At 42.0% G+C, this 17,732-nt stretch overlaps 1 protein-coding gene across 4 annotated transcripts in view; it reads left to right on the top strand.

Moving 5' to 3' along the window:
• DENND1A (DENN domain containing 1A) overlaps positions 1–17,732 on the top strand; it is a 754,510-nt gene that overhangs the window by 314,358 nt on the left and 422,420 nt on the right. For all 4 annotated transcript variants that reach the window (XM_073639759.1, XM_073639756.1, XM_073639757.1 and 1 more), the window contains exons 6-7: positions 15,832–15,901; positions 17,491–17,571. In XM_073639759.1, the coding sequence (XP_073495860.1) occupies positions 15,832–15,901; positions 17,491–17,571 (151 nt within the window). The remainder of the gene's footprint in view (positions 1–15,831; positions 15,902–17,490; positions 17,572–17,732) is intronic.

Here is a 17,732-nt window from a genome sequence, read left to right as displayed (position 1 = left end):
CCGATCAGCAGATCTGGGAATGCCGAGAACGGAGGAGTAGCGGCGGGTGTAAAACTATAACTGCTGCATCCGATCAGCAGATCAGGGAATGCAGAAAACGGAGGAGTAACGGCGGGCGTAAAACTGTAATTGCTACAGACGATCAGCAGATCGGGGAATGCCGAGAACGGAGGAGTAAGGCGGGCGTAAAACTATAACTGCTGCTGCCGATCAGCAGATCTGGGAATGCCGAGAACGGAGGAGTAACGGCGGGTGTAAAACTATAACTGCTGCAGCCGATCAGCAGATCAGGGAATGCAGAAAACGGAGGAGTAACGGCGGGCGTAAAACTGTAATTGCTACAGACGATCAGCAGATCGGGGAATGCCGAGAACGGAGGAGTAAGGCGGGTGTAAAACTATAACTGCTGCGGCCGATCAGCAGGCCAATGGGGAGCGCAGAGAATGGAGGAGTAAAGGCGGGCTTAAAACTGTAATTGCTACAGACGATCAGCAGATCGGGGAATGCCGAGAACGGAGGAGTAACGGCGGGCTTAAAACTGTAATTGCTACAGACGATCAGCAGATCGGGGAATGCCGAGAACGGAGGAGTAACGGCGGGCGTCGAACTGTAATTGCTGCAGCTGATCAGCAGACTGACGAGGAACGCTGAGAACGGAGGTGTAACAGTGGACATAAAACTGTAATTGCTGCAGCCGATCAGCAGATTGACGGGGAATGCTGAGAACAGAGCAGTAACGGAGGGGGCACCTAATACAGTCTTGCAAGTGAGTAAATGTATATATATTTTTTACACCTGGACAACCTTTTTAGGTAACAAGTATTTGTCTCATGCCATTGTGCTCTATCCTTGATACCCCCCCACTCTTTACCTATTATTTCCCCAAAAAGCGAGTCGGAGGGGAGAACATTTTTGGAGCACATCCAGGAAATGTGAAGGATGCTTCTTTATGTGAGAAATAAACAGAGCAATATTTTTTTTTCCTTTTTTTTTTAATCAGAATTTAATGTAGCAGTTGATGTCTGTATAAACTCTGTTGCACAGTGGCTTATTCAGCATCCGTATGTCATCACCTCCTTTACTACAGTCACTAAACATGCCTGCCAAGCCTAACTCCAGAGTGTTTAAACCAATGTCCCCCTGACCTTCAGCTTCTCCCGGTGTCTGCGGGGCCGAACTACACTTTATAAGAAACTTCATAAAATACCTATTTTTTTCTTTTAAGGTAGTTAGATCTTTTATACAGGTGAGATGATGAAAAGATGCAGCACATAAACGAAACAGCGCTGCGCTTTTATATAGGGCGTAATTCAGGACTGGCCCCGGGAGCAGATTTATGGCGCATTAAAGGCACCGGCACTTAAGGGGGTCACAACGTTTTACCTAAAGTAGCTTTATTAAAGTGCCCTCATTTATTTGTTTGACAGCCGAAATAATGGCCGGCCATGATTAAGTTGCGGATGAAATGGTTAATTCTGACACATTGGGTCTTTGTCTTTTTTTTGGGGGGGAGTGCATTTTTTCTCTTTATGGAATTTTGTTGTAAAAGTGTCATTTTCTATTAGGAGGCAAAAAAACGCATAACTGGGAGCAGATACAAAGAGGCGGATGATGGCTGCAAACTCCTTCCCTTGTTTACTTTTTTTGCCGCGATGATTTATGTTTCTCTGATCCTTTGAACTCTAAACTGTCTCGAGCAGTCTTTAGCCGATCACTTATTTCTTAATGTTTTCTTCCACAGGACCCAGCGAGCTGTGGGTCCTGGCCATTCTCAGAATCCCCTGCTTCCCTTCCTTTGCTTAACCTCTGACCTGTAAAAACAAGAGTTAATCAGGGAGTTCTAAGGTAGTTAACAGGAAGGGGAAGTTTTTGGTTACAAATTAAATATATGCAAGTCATAAGCTATAAATCGCACAACAGGGGTGACTGGCAGAGCTGCTGAAGCTGGAAGGGACGGGGTGTTTGGGTTATAGGCTCAAGGCTCTCGCGCTCTTCAGATAAAGACTCGCATAGTTTCGCAATGACAAATTGGCAGCGCTGCGTCCAGTCCGCATCAAACCTCCTTATTTCCTACGGTGCGCGCTTCGCTTCTCACACTTGCAACAATATCGTCATTTTACTTTTATGTTCATTAATGGATTTTGAGAAGAAAAATTTCATTAATATTTTGTTTTAAAAAGAAGGCTGAGAAGAAGCCGACTGGTATTTGTTTTTACCAATCTGATCCAATACAGTTAGGCTATGTTCACACGTCGCTTTTTTGTTTTTCTTTTCTGCTGCGTTCTACAGTCCCAGTAAAAGCCATGAGATTTCAGAAATCTCATGCTCACACTTGCAGTGTGTCACTTCTTTCAGCTTTTTTTTCACCCCTAGAAAGCAACAAGAAAGTGCAAAAATGCAACAGAAAAGCATAGTATCAGGTTTTGCTGCATTTTTTCGGTGCGGATTACATGTGTGATTTGTCCACAGTACATGTTTAATAAAGTTAGTTTTAGTCACCAAAAACACAGCAAAAAATTATGCAACATTTTTGCACTTCTTCGTTGCTTTCTATGGGTGAAAAAAAACGCTGCAAAAACACTGAAAGAAGTGACATTTTCTGAAATCTCATAGCTTTTGCTGGGTTTATAAAATGCAGCTTCTTTTCTGCAGAAAAAAAAACAAAAACGCAACGTGTGAACATAGCCTAACTGCATTGGATTAGAATACCAGCCGGCTTCTTATACCTTTTCCGAACCTTCTTTTGAAAACAAAATCATTATCAATTTTTTCTTCCGAAAATGTTGCAGCATATTTTTTTGTAGTGTTTTTGGTGAATAAAACTAACTTTATTATACATGTACTGTAGACTAATCACACATTTAATTTGCACAGAGAAAAATGGAACAAAACCTATTTGGAGTGTTTTTTCTGCGGCACGGTTTCATTGCGTTCTATGGTGAAAAGAAAACACTGCAAAAATGCTGAAAGAATTGACACGATGCAAGCGTGAGCATGAGATTTCTGAAATCTCATAGGTTTTGCTGGGACTGTAAATCACAGCTTCTTTTCTGCAGAACAAAAATGCTGCAAAAATGCCACATGTGAACATAGACTAACCGTATTGGATCAGATTAGTAAAGCCGAATACCAGTCCGCTTCTTACGTGTGAACGAAGCCTTAGTGCATTTATTGGATTGTCAACCAAAAACTGGATCATACATGGTGGTTACCACTAGGAATGAGTGAATCGATTCACAGGACACTGGTCCTGGGTACAGGTCGGTGATCCACTGGGCGGGAGCTCGGAGACCTCCCTCCGTACAGCTGCTGGAATTCCCGTCTCCTCTTCGGATTCGTAGACTTTTTGCGACATCACTTCAACAATGAGTTAGAATAGGCACCAGTAGCAGATAGGCGCCAGGACGCTGCGCTCCCATCTGGCGCCAAGGACCTGTGAATCCATCTGCTCATCGCTACCTACTACTTTTTTTTTTTTTTTTGGTGACTTCAAAACATGGTGCAGATGAATGACCATTGTGCCCTTCATTTTTTTAGGGGACACAACTGTAGATGTATTTAATGGAACATAATCTGTCAGTGAGACAGAATCTGAAATATCCTAGAAGTGGTGAGCACCCACTGAACCGCGCTGCACTCACACTCCTGGTGTCAGGGACTTATGATTATTGCATACTACGTGTAAATCGGCACAGCCTTCTTTGCCGGTTGGCTCGGCTAGATCCCCTGACCTAATCCAATGATAAAGGAGTCTTTTTGAATTGTTTTGAGTTGTTTTGAATATGTATAATATCCATGTTGCCCTTTTAGGTGCTATTGAACATACTGTGTGTGCTATCTTACTAGTCCCGTAGATGGACCGGGGGGCTCAGGACCTTATTGGTAGTATCAGCAGAGATCAATCATTTATCACCTATTCTGAAGAAGGATGAGAAATGTCCATTATGGGGGCTTTTCCTGAACTTTAATATTAATGCCCGATCCTTACTATGAGAAGACTAAATAGGCCGTGGCGCTCCAACAAGTTCCATGTCCCCTTCTTTGGTTGTTGGCTGTTCCTGTTTTTTATGGGGGATAGCACCTGTCCCCCCTTATTTGCATTGAATAATCTACACAAATACAAAAGTGAAGACCTTGCGGATACAGATCATAAAGACTCCCCCAAGTCATTTACAATGGGATTGGTCAACGTCTTTTAAACTCAAAGAAACCCAACAAGTTTTTCAAGCAGAAGACTCTCCGGGAACTCTAGACTTTTTTTTTTTTCTGAAGCTTTTTTTGTGCTGGTTTTTTTTTGTCCATTTCCTGATGTTTTTTCTGCCGGTTTTAGTCACCGGTGTTTTTTTGTGAAGTATTTTTCCATGTTTTTGTGACATCTTTTTAACGCGATTTTCTGTTTGTTTGTTTTTTCACTCTATTGTATAAAGCTCTCGCTTTTTTTTTTTTTTTTTTGCAAAAACGCTCCAAAGAATGTCTGGTCGTCTATTGATCTTTCCAATTGACTTGTATTGAAAGCACAGAGAATCTCCAGAGTGGAAAACGCCAGAAGAACGGACATGTTACTTCTTTTAACCGTTTGGCTTTTTTTTTTTTTTTAGAAATCTGAAGTGGTTAATAAATGTTGAGAAGCCTGAACATATGTACAGCAAGTCCCTTTTTTACATAGAAATGCAGAAGTTTATTCTTTACAGCGTTTTTTTTTCATAGGTCTTTTTAGGCGGTTTCCGAGACGGAATCTGGCTGAAAAAGATGTCGTGAGAACGATTTCAGCGGCAAATATTTTTTATTAATGGTTTTAGGATATGAATTGTTCATTCATGTAAAGGGTCCTTGTGAAAATCTATGTGCTTGCTGCCGAAGAAAACCTTGCCGGTTGCATGGGACTGATTTTCAGAAAATCTGCCGCTTACGAGTCTATCCTAAACCGCACTCTCCTCCGTTCAGATCCTCCCAATACTGAATTGTGATGGATTTCTCCGACACGTCTTTAAGTGAACGTAAAGAGTTAATGAGTGAATGAAACGTCTTGTTATGTCTCCTGTGTTGGGAGATTGAAGAGACAGGAAATGTCAGCTCCACGTACCTCAACACTGCCATCATTAGACGTAACATGGGCAGTGCACACCGGAGAGAAAGCAGCTCCAGCTCCGCTCTCTCGGCGGTGCACCGGTCTGTTCAGCAGGGTCTACAATACGCCAGACACTCGTGTTATTGATTTTAGTGACACTTATATTGTGAGCTGTGCCCGTATTCCCAGCCAAGGACTACACCGTGGACTGTTCAACCAAAATCTGTATGTATTTTACACTCTACCTGTCACGGATCAGATCGCGTGCCTCAATAATGACTTCCAGATCACATCATATCAAAGTGTAGCTCGGCGGAACAATCCTCTTACGGCATACTTTTATATCCTTCTCCAAAATCCATATACGAAGTCGTATAAAAGTAATTTATCCAATAACTAGAGAGTGAATGAGATTGGCCCGTATAATATATACAACCTAAATGATAAAACTAGGCATAAACGATGACATCAGAAATCCGAGCTCTCGCCAAAGTAATTGTGCCCTTGTTACCCACAGTGAGACTTTGGGTTTAGTAGTGTTCTTACATATAGGACATAAATATCGGTTCTCATTGTAGCATTGTTTTTCTTCTCCACCATGGATTCCGCTTCTTCCTCTTCTTCTTTTGAAGGTGTTGTGTGAGGGGCATATTTTTTAAGAATTGGGCTTTATATACCACTCTTTTAAAAAAAAAAAAAAAATCAGTATGACAAATTTTTACCAGCTAATAAACTTGGCTCTTTTTTAGACTGTGGTAAAGTCAGAGAATATAATCTACAACTCCTTTGTGCAAGCAAAAAAAATTGTGCTCGAAGTATGTGCAATTTTTGGGGTTTAGGCTCAGTAAACCTGCCTAAAAGTTGTTGACCACGCCATCTTCTGGAGCCAGCCCCTTATCCGGCTTCTGAAGGGTACTGTGTAAAAGGGTAAACTTTTGAATAATTTTTTTACTTTTTGGGGCTCAGTTGTTTGTGGGTCTGGTATTGCAGGTCTTTAGAAATAAAGGGGCTGATTCATTAAGACTGACGTGCACGCCAGTCTTAATTAAGGGCTTGCGGTAGTCAAATGCACCAAATTTATTAAAAAGTACACACCACCTAATGAATTTGTCACATCTTCTCAGTGGCATGCACCCTGCTGGAAATGCTACTCTAGTCACGAACTAGAGTAGCATTTCTAGCATAAGAAATGCACTTCTTATGAATTTGGATGTGGCTATTCCCCACCTGGGCTTCTCCCCATCTCCATCTATTTTTGTGGAGCTGTTTTAAACCGGCGTAAAAGTGCGCAAGATTTTTGCACAACTTTGCATTTCGAAATGTTCCAATTTTTCAAATTCTTTATGCCAGTTTTTCGTCATAACAGCTTTGATGAATCGGGCCCAAAGTTGTTTTTCTAAGGTCATAAACCCCTTAAGGGCGAGGGCTACCGGGCGACTTTGGATAACTAGGGCTTTTGCAACAAGTAAGTTGCAAAAAATCATACCCGGTTGCTTGGTGCAATCTCTGTATTTTAGGTGTCGCAATACGACCCTGCAATCTTGGAGGGAAAGTGGATGTAAATCCGCGCTGTCAAAGGTCCAACATGCCATAGAAGACCAAGAAAGTTTAGATGTGATTTTTAATTTGTCAACATGGACAACGTTGTCATGTAGTCGCAACCTAAGGGTCCATCTGCAAAGAAAGTAAATTGCAGCAAAAAACTTTGTTGCAGATTCTTTGTGAAAATCTATGTTTTATGTGTTCATTTTGACACTGATACGTGGTGAATTTTTACCGTTTGTGCATAGGGTTCTTTACTCAACATGCAGGTGAAAGTTGGTAAAATGTCATCTACTTTGCTGCTACTTTAATGTACTTTTGGATTTTCCGCCCACAAAATCTGGAGACCAAATCGCTTTTGTTCACTCTGTGTTAAAACTTTTCCTATCACTTCAGGCTTAAAGTGACTATATCTTCTACAATCACGTGCATAACGGTAGTCACTACCCATGTCAGCGCAGCACTCGTGCTGACAGACCAGACTACAGGATGGCGCCTTGTTCTGCAGCAACCTCTCCAATGTGAGTGTGTACGCAAGGACCAGAGTTGCAGTTTGTGCACTAAAGCATCAACCCGAGAGACTGGACTTTTACTTCCAGCCTCGGACTTTTACTTCCGGCCTCATTCAGTCGTCCGTCTTTCTCTTGTTTTTCAAGTTTACATGTTTTTGAGTTTGTTTTTTTTTTTTTATGAACTGATTGTCCGCGAAGAAGAAAAATGAAAAAACGTCCATTTTTGAAACAACTTACAGATCAAAGTCACCAATTCAAGAGAATTGATCAGTCAAGAAATGGATAGCACTGTTATACCATCTGTTTTCTGAATGCTGTTGTTTTTTTTGTTTTTTTTCTGTCTAAAGGATTTGGAAATTTTTTGTTTTGCACAAGTGAAAAATAAGATGGTAAAAAGGAAAATGCTAACCAAAAATGGATGAAAATCAGTTCCGTCACACTGAAGAATAAATGTTCATCTAGTCTCATACGCAAAGGAAACCGACATCTGAATGAGGCTTCTTGAGGTTTCCAGATGTAGAGCTATGGGTCTTTTTGCAGTCCCATGTAACAGCACAGTTTATGTCAGGTGATGGCTCCTTTAATGGTTAGGGTTAGAATTAGGGTTAGAGCGCCGCAGCCGAAATTACAGAAGGACAACATTTCTCTTTTAAGAGTTTAATGGATATTTAGCACTCGGAGCCGGGGCCGGCTGCAGAACAGAAGGTCAGCTTAGACAGTGAGATTTCAATCTACTACCTTTGAGAGCGAGTGAAGCAAGTCTACCCGAGTATAAAGTAAAATGTATGCATATACACAGAAAGTCTGCATGTCAAATAAATAATACATTTTACTCAAGGTCACTGGTGCTTCTTAAGTAGTGACCTGAGGTTAGCCTTAACGCATAGGCCGAGCTTTGGTGAGCCAAGGAGAATATATTACGGAGCAGCTTGAACGTCCGCTCCATATTACCATGATATTATCCGCATGTCACTATTTCTGCCAAAGACCCGTAGACATATAGGGAATTATAACTTCCCGCTATATAGATTGATCATAGTGATGAAATCATCAGAACTATCAGGATCTACGTTTTTGAAAGTGGACGATTTATGCAATCATCATAATAGGGAATGTGTAATTATGCAACTACTTTAAGAAGTTGTCTCAGGGTATGCGATGGTGGCATGCCCTCGCGGCGATTACTAGAAAAGCATTGTGCCATGGCATCTACATGATCGGGTGGTCAGCCTATTACGATAACGAGACAGCCATGCTGCTTCCAGAGAAACAGAACGGACCGGAGAATGGCACAGCTCTTTAATAGCTCCTCTGCCATGTTTAAGCAATTTACGAAGCTGGAAATACAATAAGTGGGTAAAATCGGCGCTGGCAGTGGTTCAGAGATGAGCAGGAAACAGGAATCATTGAAATGCAGTTTATTAGCCAACACGTTTCGAAATGAAACATACTTCATCAGGACAAACCACAATATGTCCTGATGAAGCATGTTTCACTTCGAAACGCATTTCAAAATTTACCCACTTATTTCCAGCTTCCTAAGTTTCTCTACAATGTGGATCTGCAGCCACCTGTTTTAAAGTTTTACATAGGGGCTGTGACTCTCACAACCCCTCCATGTGAGCATAAAATCGCATTTTATCTCCCTTTTTGCTACTCGGATAAAACCCTATTGCGCTACTTGTCTTTCCATTTTTTTCCTCTGCACATGTTTAAGCAATTGTTAGGGGGTCTCAGCAGTTGGACCTTGTTGGAGCATCCGTGACACCAACATCTAACATAAGACAGGGGATGTCTCCTCATTTAACTCTTGTATCAGTACTGAAATATTGTCTCATCATTGGTGCTAAGTCTTTTTTTTAAAGAAGCACTCCCCCCAAAAATGTTACTCCTTAACCCTTTCACCACACGGCCAATTTCTATTTTTGCGTTTTCGTTTTTCTTTCCCTTCTTCCCAGAGCCATAACTTTTTTCTTTTTCTGTCCACACTTTTTTTTTTTGCGGGACGAGTTATACTTTTGAAAATGTCGCCATTCATTTTACCACATAGTGTACTGGAAAATGGGAGGAAAAAATTCCATGTGGGGAGAAATTGCAAAAAAAAAAATACAATTGTGACATTTTTTGGGGGGAATTATTTTTACGATGATAAAATGGCCTCACAGTATGATTCTGCTCATCAATACGATTACGGCCATACCAAACATCTCCATTTTTTTTTATTCATTTAGTGGTGATAAAAAAATCTGAAGTTTGCAAAAGAAAATTTTTGGGTTGTGACGTCATTTTCCGAGACCCGTAACGTTTTAATTTTTCGCCCGATGGAACCTTGTGACGGCTTATTTCTTGCAGGACGAGACGACGTTTTCATTGATACCATCTTGGGATAGATGTAACATTTTGATTGGTTGTCACGGCATTTTTTGTATATTGCAGCAGCCAAAACTATTTAATTTTGGCGTTCTTGAATTATTTTCCGTTACGGTGTTTACCAATCGGGTTAATTATTTTTATATTTTGATAGATCGGACTTTTCTGAACGTGACAATATCACGTGTATTTTTTTCTTATCTTTATTTTTAATAGGGAAAAAGAGGGGTGATTTGATCGTTTGTGTTTTTAATTTTTTTCTATTTTTTTTTATTTTCCACTGTACTTGTTAGTCCCTTAGGGGAATTTAATCTGCGATTGTCTGCTGTATATTGCACAAGTGATCAATGCAACAGCATTGCTGCATATGGTGAACATCACTGTCTCCTTTAAGCCTGGCCACAGGCAGGGTTTCAAGGAAGCTCTGTAATTACAAGCACGGAGGTCTTCAACAGACCCCTAGCTGTCATAGCAACCCATTGACGATCACGTCACGGGCGCGCTGATGGGTGTACGAAATGACGCCCCCCCCCCCAATGACGGCGTGCTGTTAAGGCTGACTGTCAGAGTTTGACCAGAGTGTCTGTCAGCACAAAATGACAGTTCAAACCAAGCACAAGTGCAAGGTGCACCCTTGGTGTGGCCAAACAGTTCAGTGCACCTTCCCACCTACTTGTTTTGCATGTATCTACACCCTCCTCTTCCTTGACTGACCGCTTTAGTTTTACATGAGTCAGAAGAGGACGGGTATACGTGAACAATAAGCAGGTATAACGGTTCGCAGGACTGCTCATCCACACCAAGGGTGCACTTAGTACTTTGTTTGATTTAAATAGTCATTCTGTGCTGATAGACTTCTTTTAAAGAGGACCGATCACCCCTAATTATTCCATTGTTTACCTTTTTAAAATCCGCTATACAATTTCAGAGAATTTGTAGGGACGTCGTTGATGGATCCTCGGGGGCGTGTGTTATGGCTGCTTTGCATTATTACCCTGTGAGCCACGCACCCTTGATAAAGACCATAAAAAATGGTGCTTAATAAAAAGGCCCATATCTCTGGGACCATATGGCGAATTAAAAAAAAAAAAAATAAATAAAAAATGTAATACTCAGGAGGAGCAACAGGAATAAAATAAGATAAAAAAAACTGGACACATTTGATCTGGTGACAGGTCCCCTTTAAGCTTTTATTTTCTTGCTTCATCTTCTAGTTCATATACATTATATATACATAAGGTGTGTTGTGTTTCCATAAATATAATCTTGATGTTCTGTACTATTATGGCAATTTTCAAAGTTCTCCAATTGCAGAAAATGATCTGATGTTTGTCCTGATTACACAACTGAATAACAAGTTCACAAATATATATATTAATTCAAAAAATTGCTCATGTTCACAATTATTCATAAATATAAAGTATGCAGATCCCGCTGCTCCAGCTGGTAGAATGGAGGGTAGACTAGGTGTAAGAAAATGTATCTAAATCTGAATATATGGCCCCGTTGACTCATTACAACTGGCGATTTTTTTTGACAGTTTTGATGAGGAAGGGGGCGTTGTGAAGTCAGACGCTCCTGATTCATGAAGAGGCTCTTGTTTCTTCATGAATCGGGAGCGTCTGATGAGCGGTGTGCGCCTCTGTGCGGCACACCAGAAATCTTACTCCAGTCACTGACTCACTGGTGTAAGTAACGCTGCACTCGTCATGAATTAGACGACAAGACGTGGTGTCATGCCTGTGCTGTGCACCCATCATTCCCCAGCTTCACTGAGCTTCCCCCATTTTGGCATAGCTGGGAGAACCTGGAGGGAAAACACCAAAAGTTGCGAAATTTTTGCACCAAAATTTTATGGCTTTTCGAAACAATTTACGATAGAATTTTGGCAAAATTCTTTTGTATCGGGGCCTACAGATCTGCATAAACACGCAAGAATTTATCTTTTGAACCGTCACGGTCACAAAAAAGTTCTTAAGTCCTTTTCATTAGGAATCCCAGAGCTTGGACCCCCACCAATCAAAAAATGGCCATACCATCAATGCTATGAAAAACCTCTTCAATTTACCAAATGGAAAAGGACAAGAATCGTATATTGTAGACTCTTCTAAAGTTTGTTCCGTGTGCTTCTTTCCCATTTTTCTCGGATCCCCAATCCCCCCTTGTCCTCTCACTTCTCAGCTAACTAGGGGGGGGAGTTTCCAGCGATAAGGGTCTTGTAATCCGGCTGTTTACTGAAAGGTCCTTAATCTCACTCTCCAAGTCCTTTTACTGAGAGGATTTCTTGGTTCTCCTTCAGCTGCTGCAATTTTGTGCAAGTTTGTTTATAGCAAGAGACTTTTCTGCTGCCTAATCCTCCCCAAATGTTTACACTGTGACTGCGCCGCCGCTCCTTGTTTAAACTGCTAATCATTTTCCACTCGGCAATATCCAGTTCACAGCAGCCCAGGCTGATTGAAATGTATTAGCACAAGTGATAATGCTGTCATATAACATGAAAAGTTATGTTGCTTATCAGTATATTTTGATAAGCTACTTAAATTTTACAGTAGTACTTGCAGGCTTCAGACAAACATTAGTGCCGCTCACTCATCTGTCACGTAAATTGCATCTCACTTCATTTATTACTCCAAGCTGCTCCGTTCCTAACCATGGGGGCACAGATCCCCTTACAGTTGGCAGAACGCAGTGTCTTGTAAAGGCTTTTCACAAATCTATCCAGCTCGATTTTAGAATTCGCTCTTTGTGCTTAGCCCTCTACCAGGCGGAGGTGCACCCCGAATTCATTTATATACTTTCCCCAAATCCTCGACATGATCTGTACTTGAAGCGTAGAACTATCGAAGAGCTTAAAAATGTCGTTGGCAATTTGCCAAGTAATTCCTTCATATTTTTTTCATTTATTCTCTTTATTCTTACAATTTATCCTTTCACATATCAGAATATTTTAAGTACAATTTGTATTTTTTTTTTGCCTGTAAAAGTTGGAAAATACAAACACTTGCGATCCTTTACACAAGCAGATAAATTGCCTTTAACGGGTAAGGATTAATCGCCATCATCCGAATGATCTTCTGGTCCCCCCTCTGCTTATACAGCTTACATGGTTGCCATCAGCACAGGTGCAACCCGTGATGCGCTGCCGACAAACTTATCATGGGCAGCACGGTGGCTCAGTGGTTAGCATTGTATGGTGGCTCAGTGGTTAGCACTGCAGCCTTCCAGCGCTGGGGTCCTGGGTTCAAATCCCACCAAGGACAACATCTGCAAGGAGTTTGTATCTTCTCCCCGTGTTTGTGTGGGCTTCCTCCGGGTTCTCCGGTTTCCTCCCACACTCCAAAGACATACTGATAGGGAATTTAGATTGTGAGTCCCAATGGGGACAGTGCTGATGTCTGTAAAGCGCTGTGGAATTAATGGTGCTATATAGGCAACAAATAATAAATAATTTGCTTCTTCCTCATTTTTTTTTAAATTAAATTATCACTTGTCATTCAATCACTTGACATGCTTAAACTGAGCCGTGATTGGAAATAAAGATCATTGGGATGAAAAGCCCTTAAAGCAACACTCCAGTGTTTTTTATTTTTTTAATTTCACCCCCTGGAGTGGGTCACTAATGTATGTTCCCTGCGTGTAGTAGAATACTTATAAACCCCCCCTCTTCTTCTATTCTTGGCACCGCTCTGGTTGTCTTCTGCTTGTTGTGACATGCCGGGATCACGCCAGTGTTTGCTGGGCAGACCAGACCGGAAGTCACTTCTCAATATAAAAAACAAAAGACAAAAACCTATTAAGCAAATACCACCTTGCAGTAAATAAATAAACAGCAATAGTGCATAAAAATAATATATTGTACTTAGTTAATATAATTTTGATCAAAAGAATTTAAAAGCCATCTGACCATGTCACGGTGACCCTATTCGGGACGGTCCTAACTGTAATATTTAAAACCTTACCGTTTGTCAAGTGACTTGCATGTGGATAAGGGCTGAGAAGGACAGAGCCTGGCTAATGAACTTGCAGCCATGGGGAACAACATGGATAGCTCAAGGAAAAGGCAGACCACACCTTTATATGCACAGTTAGCAATCTAACCGAAAGAATCTAAATAAATGAACTGGGATATAAGTTGGTGTGCATGCAGCTGGTAAGAGCATGTAAGCCCTTATCCACATGCATGTCACTTGACAAACGGTAAGGTTTTAATTATTACAGTAAGGACCATCCCGAATAGGGTCACCGTGACGTGGTGGGATGGCTTTTGCATTCATTTGATCAAAATTATGTTAACTAAGTACCCTATATTACTTTCATGCACTATTGCTGTTTATTTACTGCAGGGTATTTGCTTATTATGTTTCTGTCTTTGTTTTCTTCCATTTCGTGGCCATGTGTGAACCCTTGCTTACATGCTGCATGCACACCAACTTATATCCAAGTTCATTTATTTAGGTTTACTTCTCAATATAAGTGTATGAGAGCCAGAATAAGGCCCTCATTGACTTACACTGAGAGCTTGTGACCGTTCGTTGTGACTTCCTTGCAGCCAGAAGCTGCGGTCACAAGATGGCGGAGCAGGACTGGAGCGGCACTGGGAAAAGCAGAAGACGGCGGGTGATCAGTATTTTACTACTGCCATGAAATAGACATTAGTGATACCAATCTGGGGTGGAAAGAAAAATAAAATACACTGGACTGATGCTTTACATTGAGAGCTTCACTTGTTATGCAGACGGTAGTTAAAAAAGCTATTTTTTGGGGGGTGTGGAGGGGGCCTCTGTTTATACTAACATCATGGCTACTCTTGGTAACGGAAGCATTTTCGGCACCAGCAAGTTGTATCCCGGATTACCAATCTACTTAACATGTGCCATTGGACTTTTACGTTTTGTGTACTTGAAAACCTTGATTGACCTTATTGGGGTTTTTAAAAACAAGAATAGCGCTGCAGGTGGCACTATTCTTGCCATCAACTGTATCATATCAAACCGTAGACCTGCTGGTGCACCTTCTTTCAGTCATTCTGCCTGCAAGCTACTCCCCTCTTCATTGATTGACAACGCCAGCCCAACTGAAACCAGTGCTGTCAGTCTATGTAGGGGGGAGCAGCTGGACAGGCAGAATAGATGAGGGGAAGTGCACCGGATTGTCCACGGCACACCGGACCGTTCACAGAACACCTGTCAAGGGTGTATCAGAGGTGACAGACAATCGCCCTGCAGTTGGTTGCAGGAGACCTCTAATTTTAGCATTACAGACATCTTAGATGAGAGGCTGTCTCTAGGACCCAGAGGCTCCCTCCCTCTGGTAATTCGCTCCCTGGCCTGGGTGTATATATACCTGGTGTGTCTGAGAGGGAGGTGTCGGCTATATTCATTTCTACTTGTGAAGGCTTAGCAAGAGCAGTACTTCGTACTCTCTGGAGCTTGAGGCCGAGTTCGCATTTGTGTGGAGTCGTCTAAAGCTAAGCATTCTCCCCCCTGTTTGTCTACCCTTGTTGTCTATAGAGTTTAGTGGAGATCAACTAGTGCTCATCTGCTCCCATCCTTAGCCTTAGCCATACGCCAGGGAAAGACAGGGTGAGGCACGCGTGTGGCGATTGCTGAAGAGGCAATATAGGGATGGTAGTTGAGACAGGGTGACAATAAACCAGATCAGGAGGTCTCCACTTCCCCCTTTCCCTAGTCTCTGGGCTCCTAAGTCTTTCCCAAACCTGGCGTGACAACACCGGGGCATCCATGGCACACTGGACCGTCCATGGCACACTGGACCGTCCATGGCACACCGGACCGTCCATGGCACACCGGACCGTCTATGGCACACCGGACCATCCATGGCACACCGAACCGTCCATGGCACACCTGACCGTCCATGGCACACCTGACCGTCCATGTCACACCGAACCGTCCATGTCACACCGAACCGTCCATGGCACACCGGACCGCCCATGGCACACCTGACCAGTCACGGTACACTGAACCATCCATGGTACACCGGACCGTTCACAGCACATCGCACCACACAGCTAATTAGCATATCAGGTAAAAGATAATTTTCTGGGAAAGTAGACCATGGATTTTGATGATACAGGCACAATTCTTCTCAGGGTGAGCTGTCCTACATATTGATGTGCTTAGTTCACAAAGGATTTTTTTTCTCCCTGACAGACTCCCTTTAAAAAAATAAGTTGTAAATGTCAAATGAAAGTGTAGGAACCCCTTCCTTTTTATAACAAAATCGTACAATATACGCTGCAAATGTCTTGCATGGATTTTTCTTTTGACTCCTCTTCCGAATCCTTAAACTTGCCTCGCTTCCTAATGTGCTTCCTTTCAGCTACCTCCCATGGTTTGAAGTCTTTTACAAGTTGCTCAACATCTTGGCGGATTACTCTTTGAAAAACCAGGTAACCTACTCCATTATATGACCTAGCTGCTGAAGACTAGGAAATCCAACGAAAAATCTTCATTTCCAATTTATGCCAATGTAAAAATAAGTGTAAGCCTGACTATAAATGTTTGGTGGGACATTGAAGAGATTTTCTTAGGAGTAAAAACGTGTCGCACGCAATAACCGTTTGAAACAATTTCAAGAGGAGCACTGATTTTTATTTTAGCAGCCTACCCCAAAAATCTTACTATTTAGAACAATTAAGATATATAAACCTCTTTGCTGGTTTCACACGTCAAACACTCCGAGTACAGCCTATATATGCCTATGAGTCTGTTGAATTTGGGCCAAGATATCTGTGGGTTCCACCAATGGGACCTGTAGCTGTCTCGAGGAGGGGGCCCTGTCGTCCACTTCTTTCAATGGAGAGGTGGTCAGAATTCCCATACAAATGAATAACCTGGAGAAATAAAAAAAAACAAGTGGTGCTCCCTGAGTAACACCTTGGGCAACAGGTGAAGGTGAGTCGGAGGGTTGGTCGCTCACCTGATCAGGTTGCACGTGGCACAACTTCATAAAGAGTTATGTATAATCTAATCGTGGCTTCTGCTCCAGCCGCTGCACACCAAAGGAGAGAGGACATCACAAGTAAAGGAGAGAGGACATCACAAGTAAAGGAGAGAGGACATCACAAGTAAAGGAGAGAGGACATCACAAGTAAAGGAGAGAGGACATCACAAGTAAAGGAGAGAGGACATCACAAGTAAAGGAGAGAGGAGTGTGGTGGATCCCAGGCGCTGCTGCTGCTGCTGCTGACAAAGGTTAATCCAGGCGGTAAGTATAAAACACTTCCAATTTATTGCAACGTGTTTCGGAGTAGAATCCTTCCTCAGGCATCACGTTCTACTCCGAAATGCGTTGCAATAAATTGGAAGTGTTTTATACTTACAGCCTGGATTAACCTTTGTCAGCAGCAGTGCCCAGGATCCACCGTACTCCTCTCTCCCATACAAATGAATAGGAATTCCACTGCATGTGTTGGCCCATACTCAAGAATCATGTGAGTCTAATAGTTGGGACCTCTATTTAAGGTTAACTTATGTGCATATGCCATATATGTACAAAGTGGGAATACCTTTTTAAAGTGAATCTGTCAGCAGGTTTTGCTATGAAATCTGAGAGTAGGATGATGAGACCCCGATTCCAGCGATATCTCTCTTACTAGGCTGTGTTTTTCTGTTTCAATAAAATCAGTGTTTTAACAGCAAGAAACTTTCACAACAGGACTAGGTTCCTGGTACCTCCTGGTCCAACCACACCTCCAGCACTGATTGGCTGCTTTCTGCCAATCAGTGGTGTGGGCGGGGTTATACACAGCTCAGCTAGATCTGCAGCAAACTGTGATTGTATCACAACTGCTGCATCCAGTAAACTGAGTGATACATCATTGGAATCAGGGTCTCTGTCCCCTATATCATGCTGCTGTCAGATTACATGGCAGAACATGCTGATGGATTCCACCCTTTAAGTAAAGTCAGTAGGCAAATAACATTTTGTTTTCTCGGGTGGATGAACTGATTTTAATGTGTGTAATGTTCTTTGTAGGACAACCAGCGTAACGAGCTCTTGGAGACTCTCTATAGACTGCCTATTCCAGAACCTGGAACTGAAGTCCATCTGAGTGTGGTAAGACTGACATCCATGCTTGCCTGTTCAAAAACCTTTTCATCTTCTTCAATATACATTCCACTAAAGGTGATAAAAAAGATAATTTTACCCATAACGAAGTTTCAGGTGGTGAAATTCAACATCAAGGCGACCAATGCCACGCCATCAACATATGAACA

The sequence above is a fragment of the Phyllobates terribilis genome, unplaced genomic scaffold (assembly GCF_046119375.1).
Source record: "Phyllobates terribilis strain yellow unplaced genomic scaffold, ASM4611937v1 Scaffold_7__3_contigs__length_470593459, whole genome shotgun sequence".
Classification (NCBI taxonomy): Eukaryota; Metazoa; Chordata; class Amphibia; order Anura; family Dendrobatidae; genus Phyllobates; species Phyllobates terribilis.
This window is presented reverse-complemented; position numbering and strand designations above follow the sequence as displayed.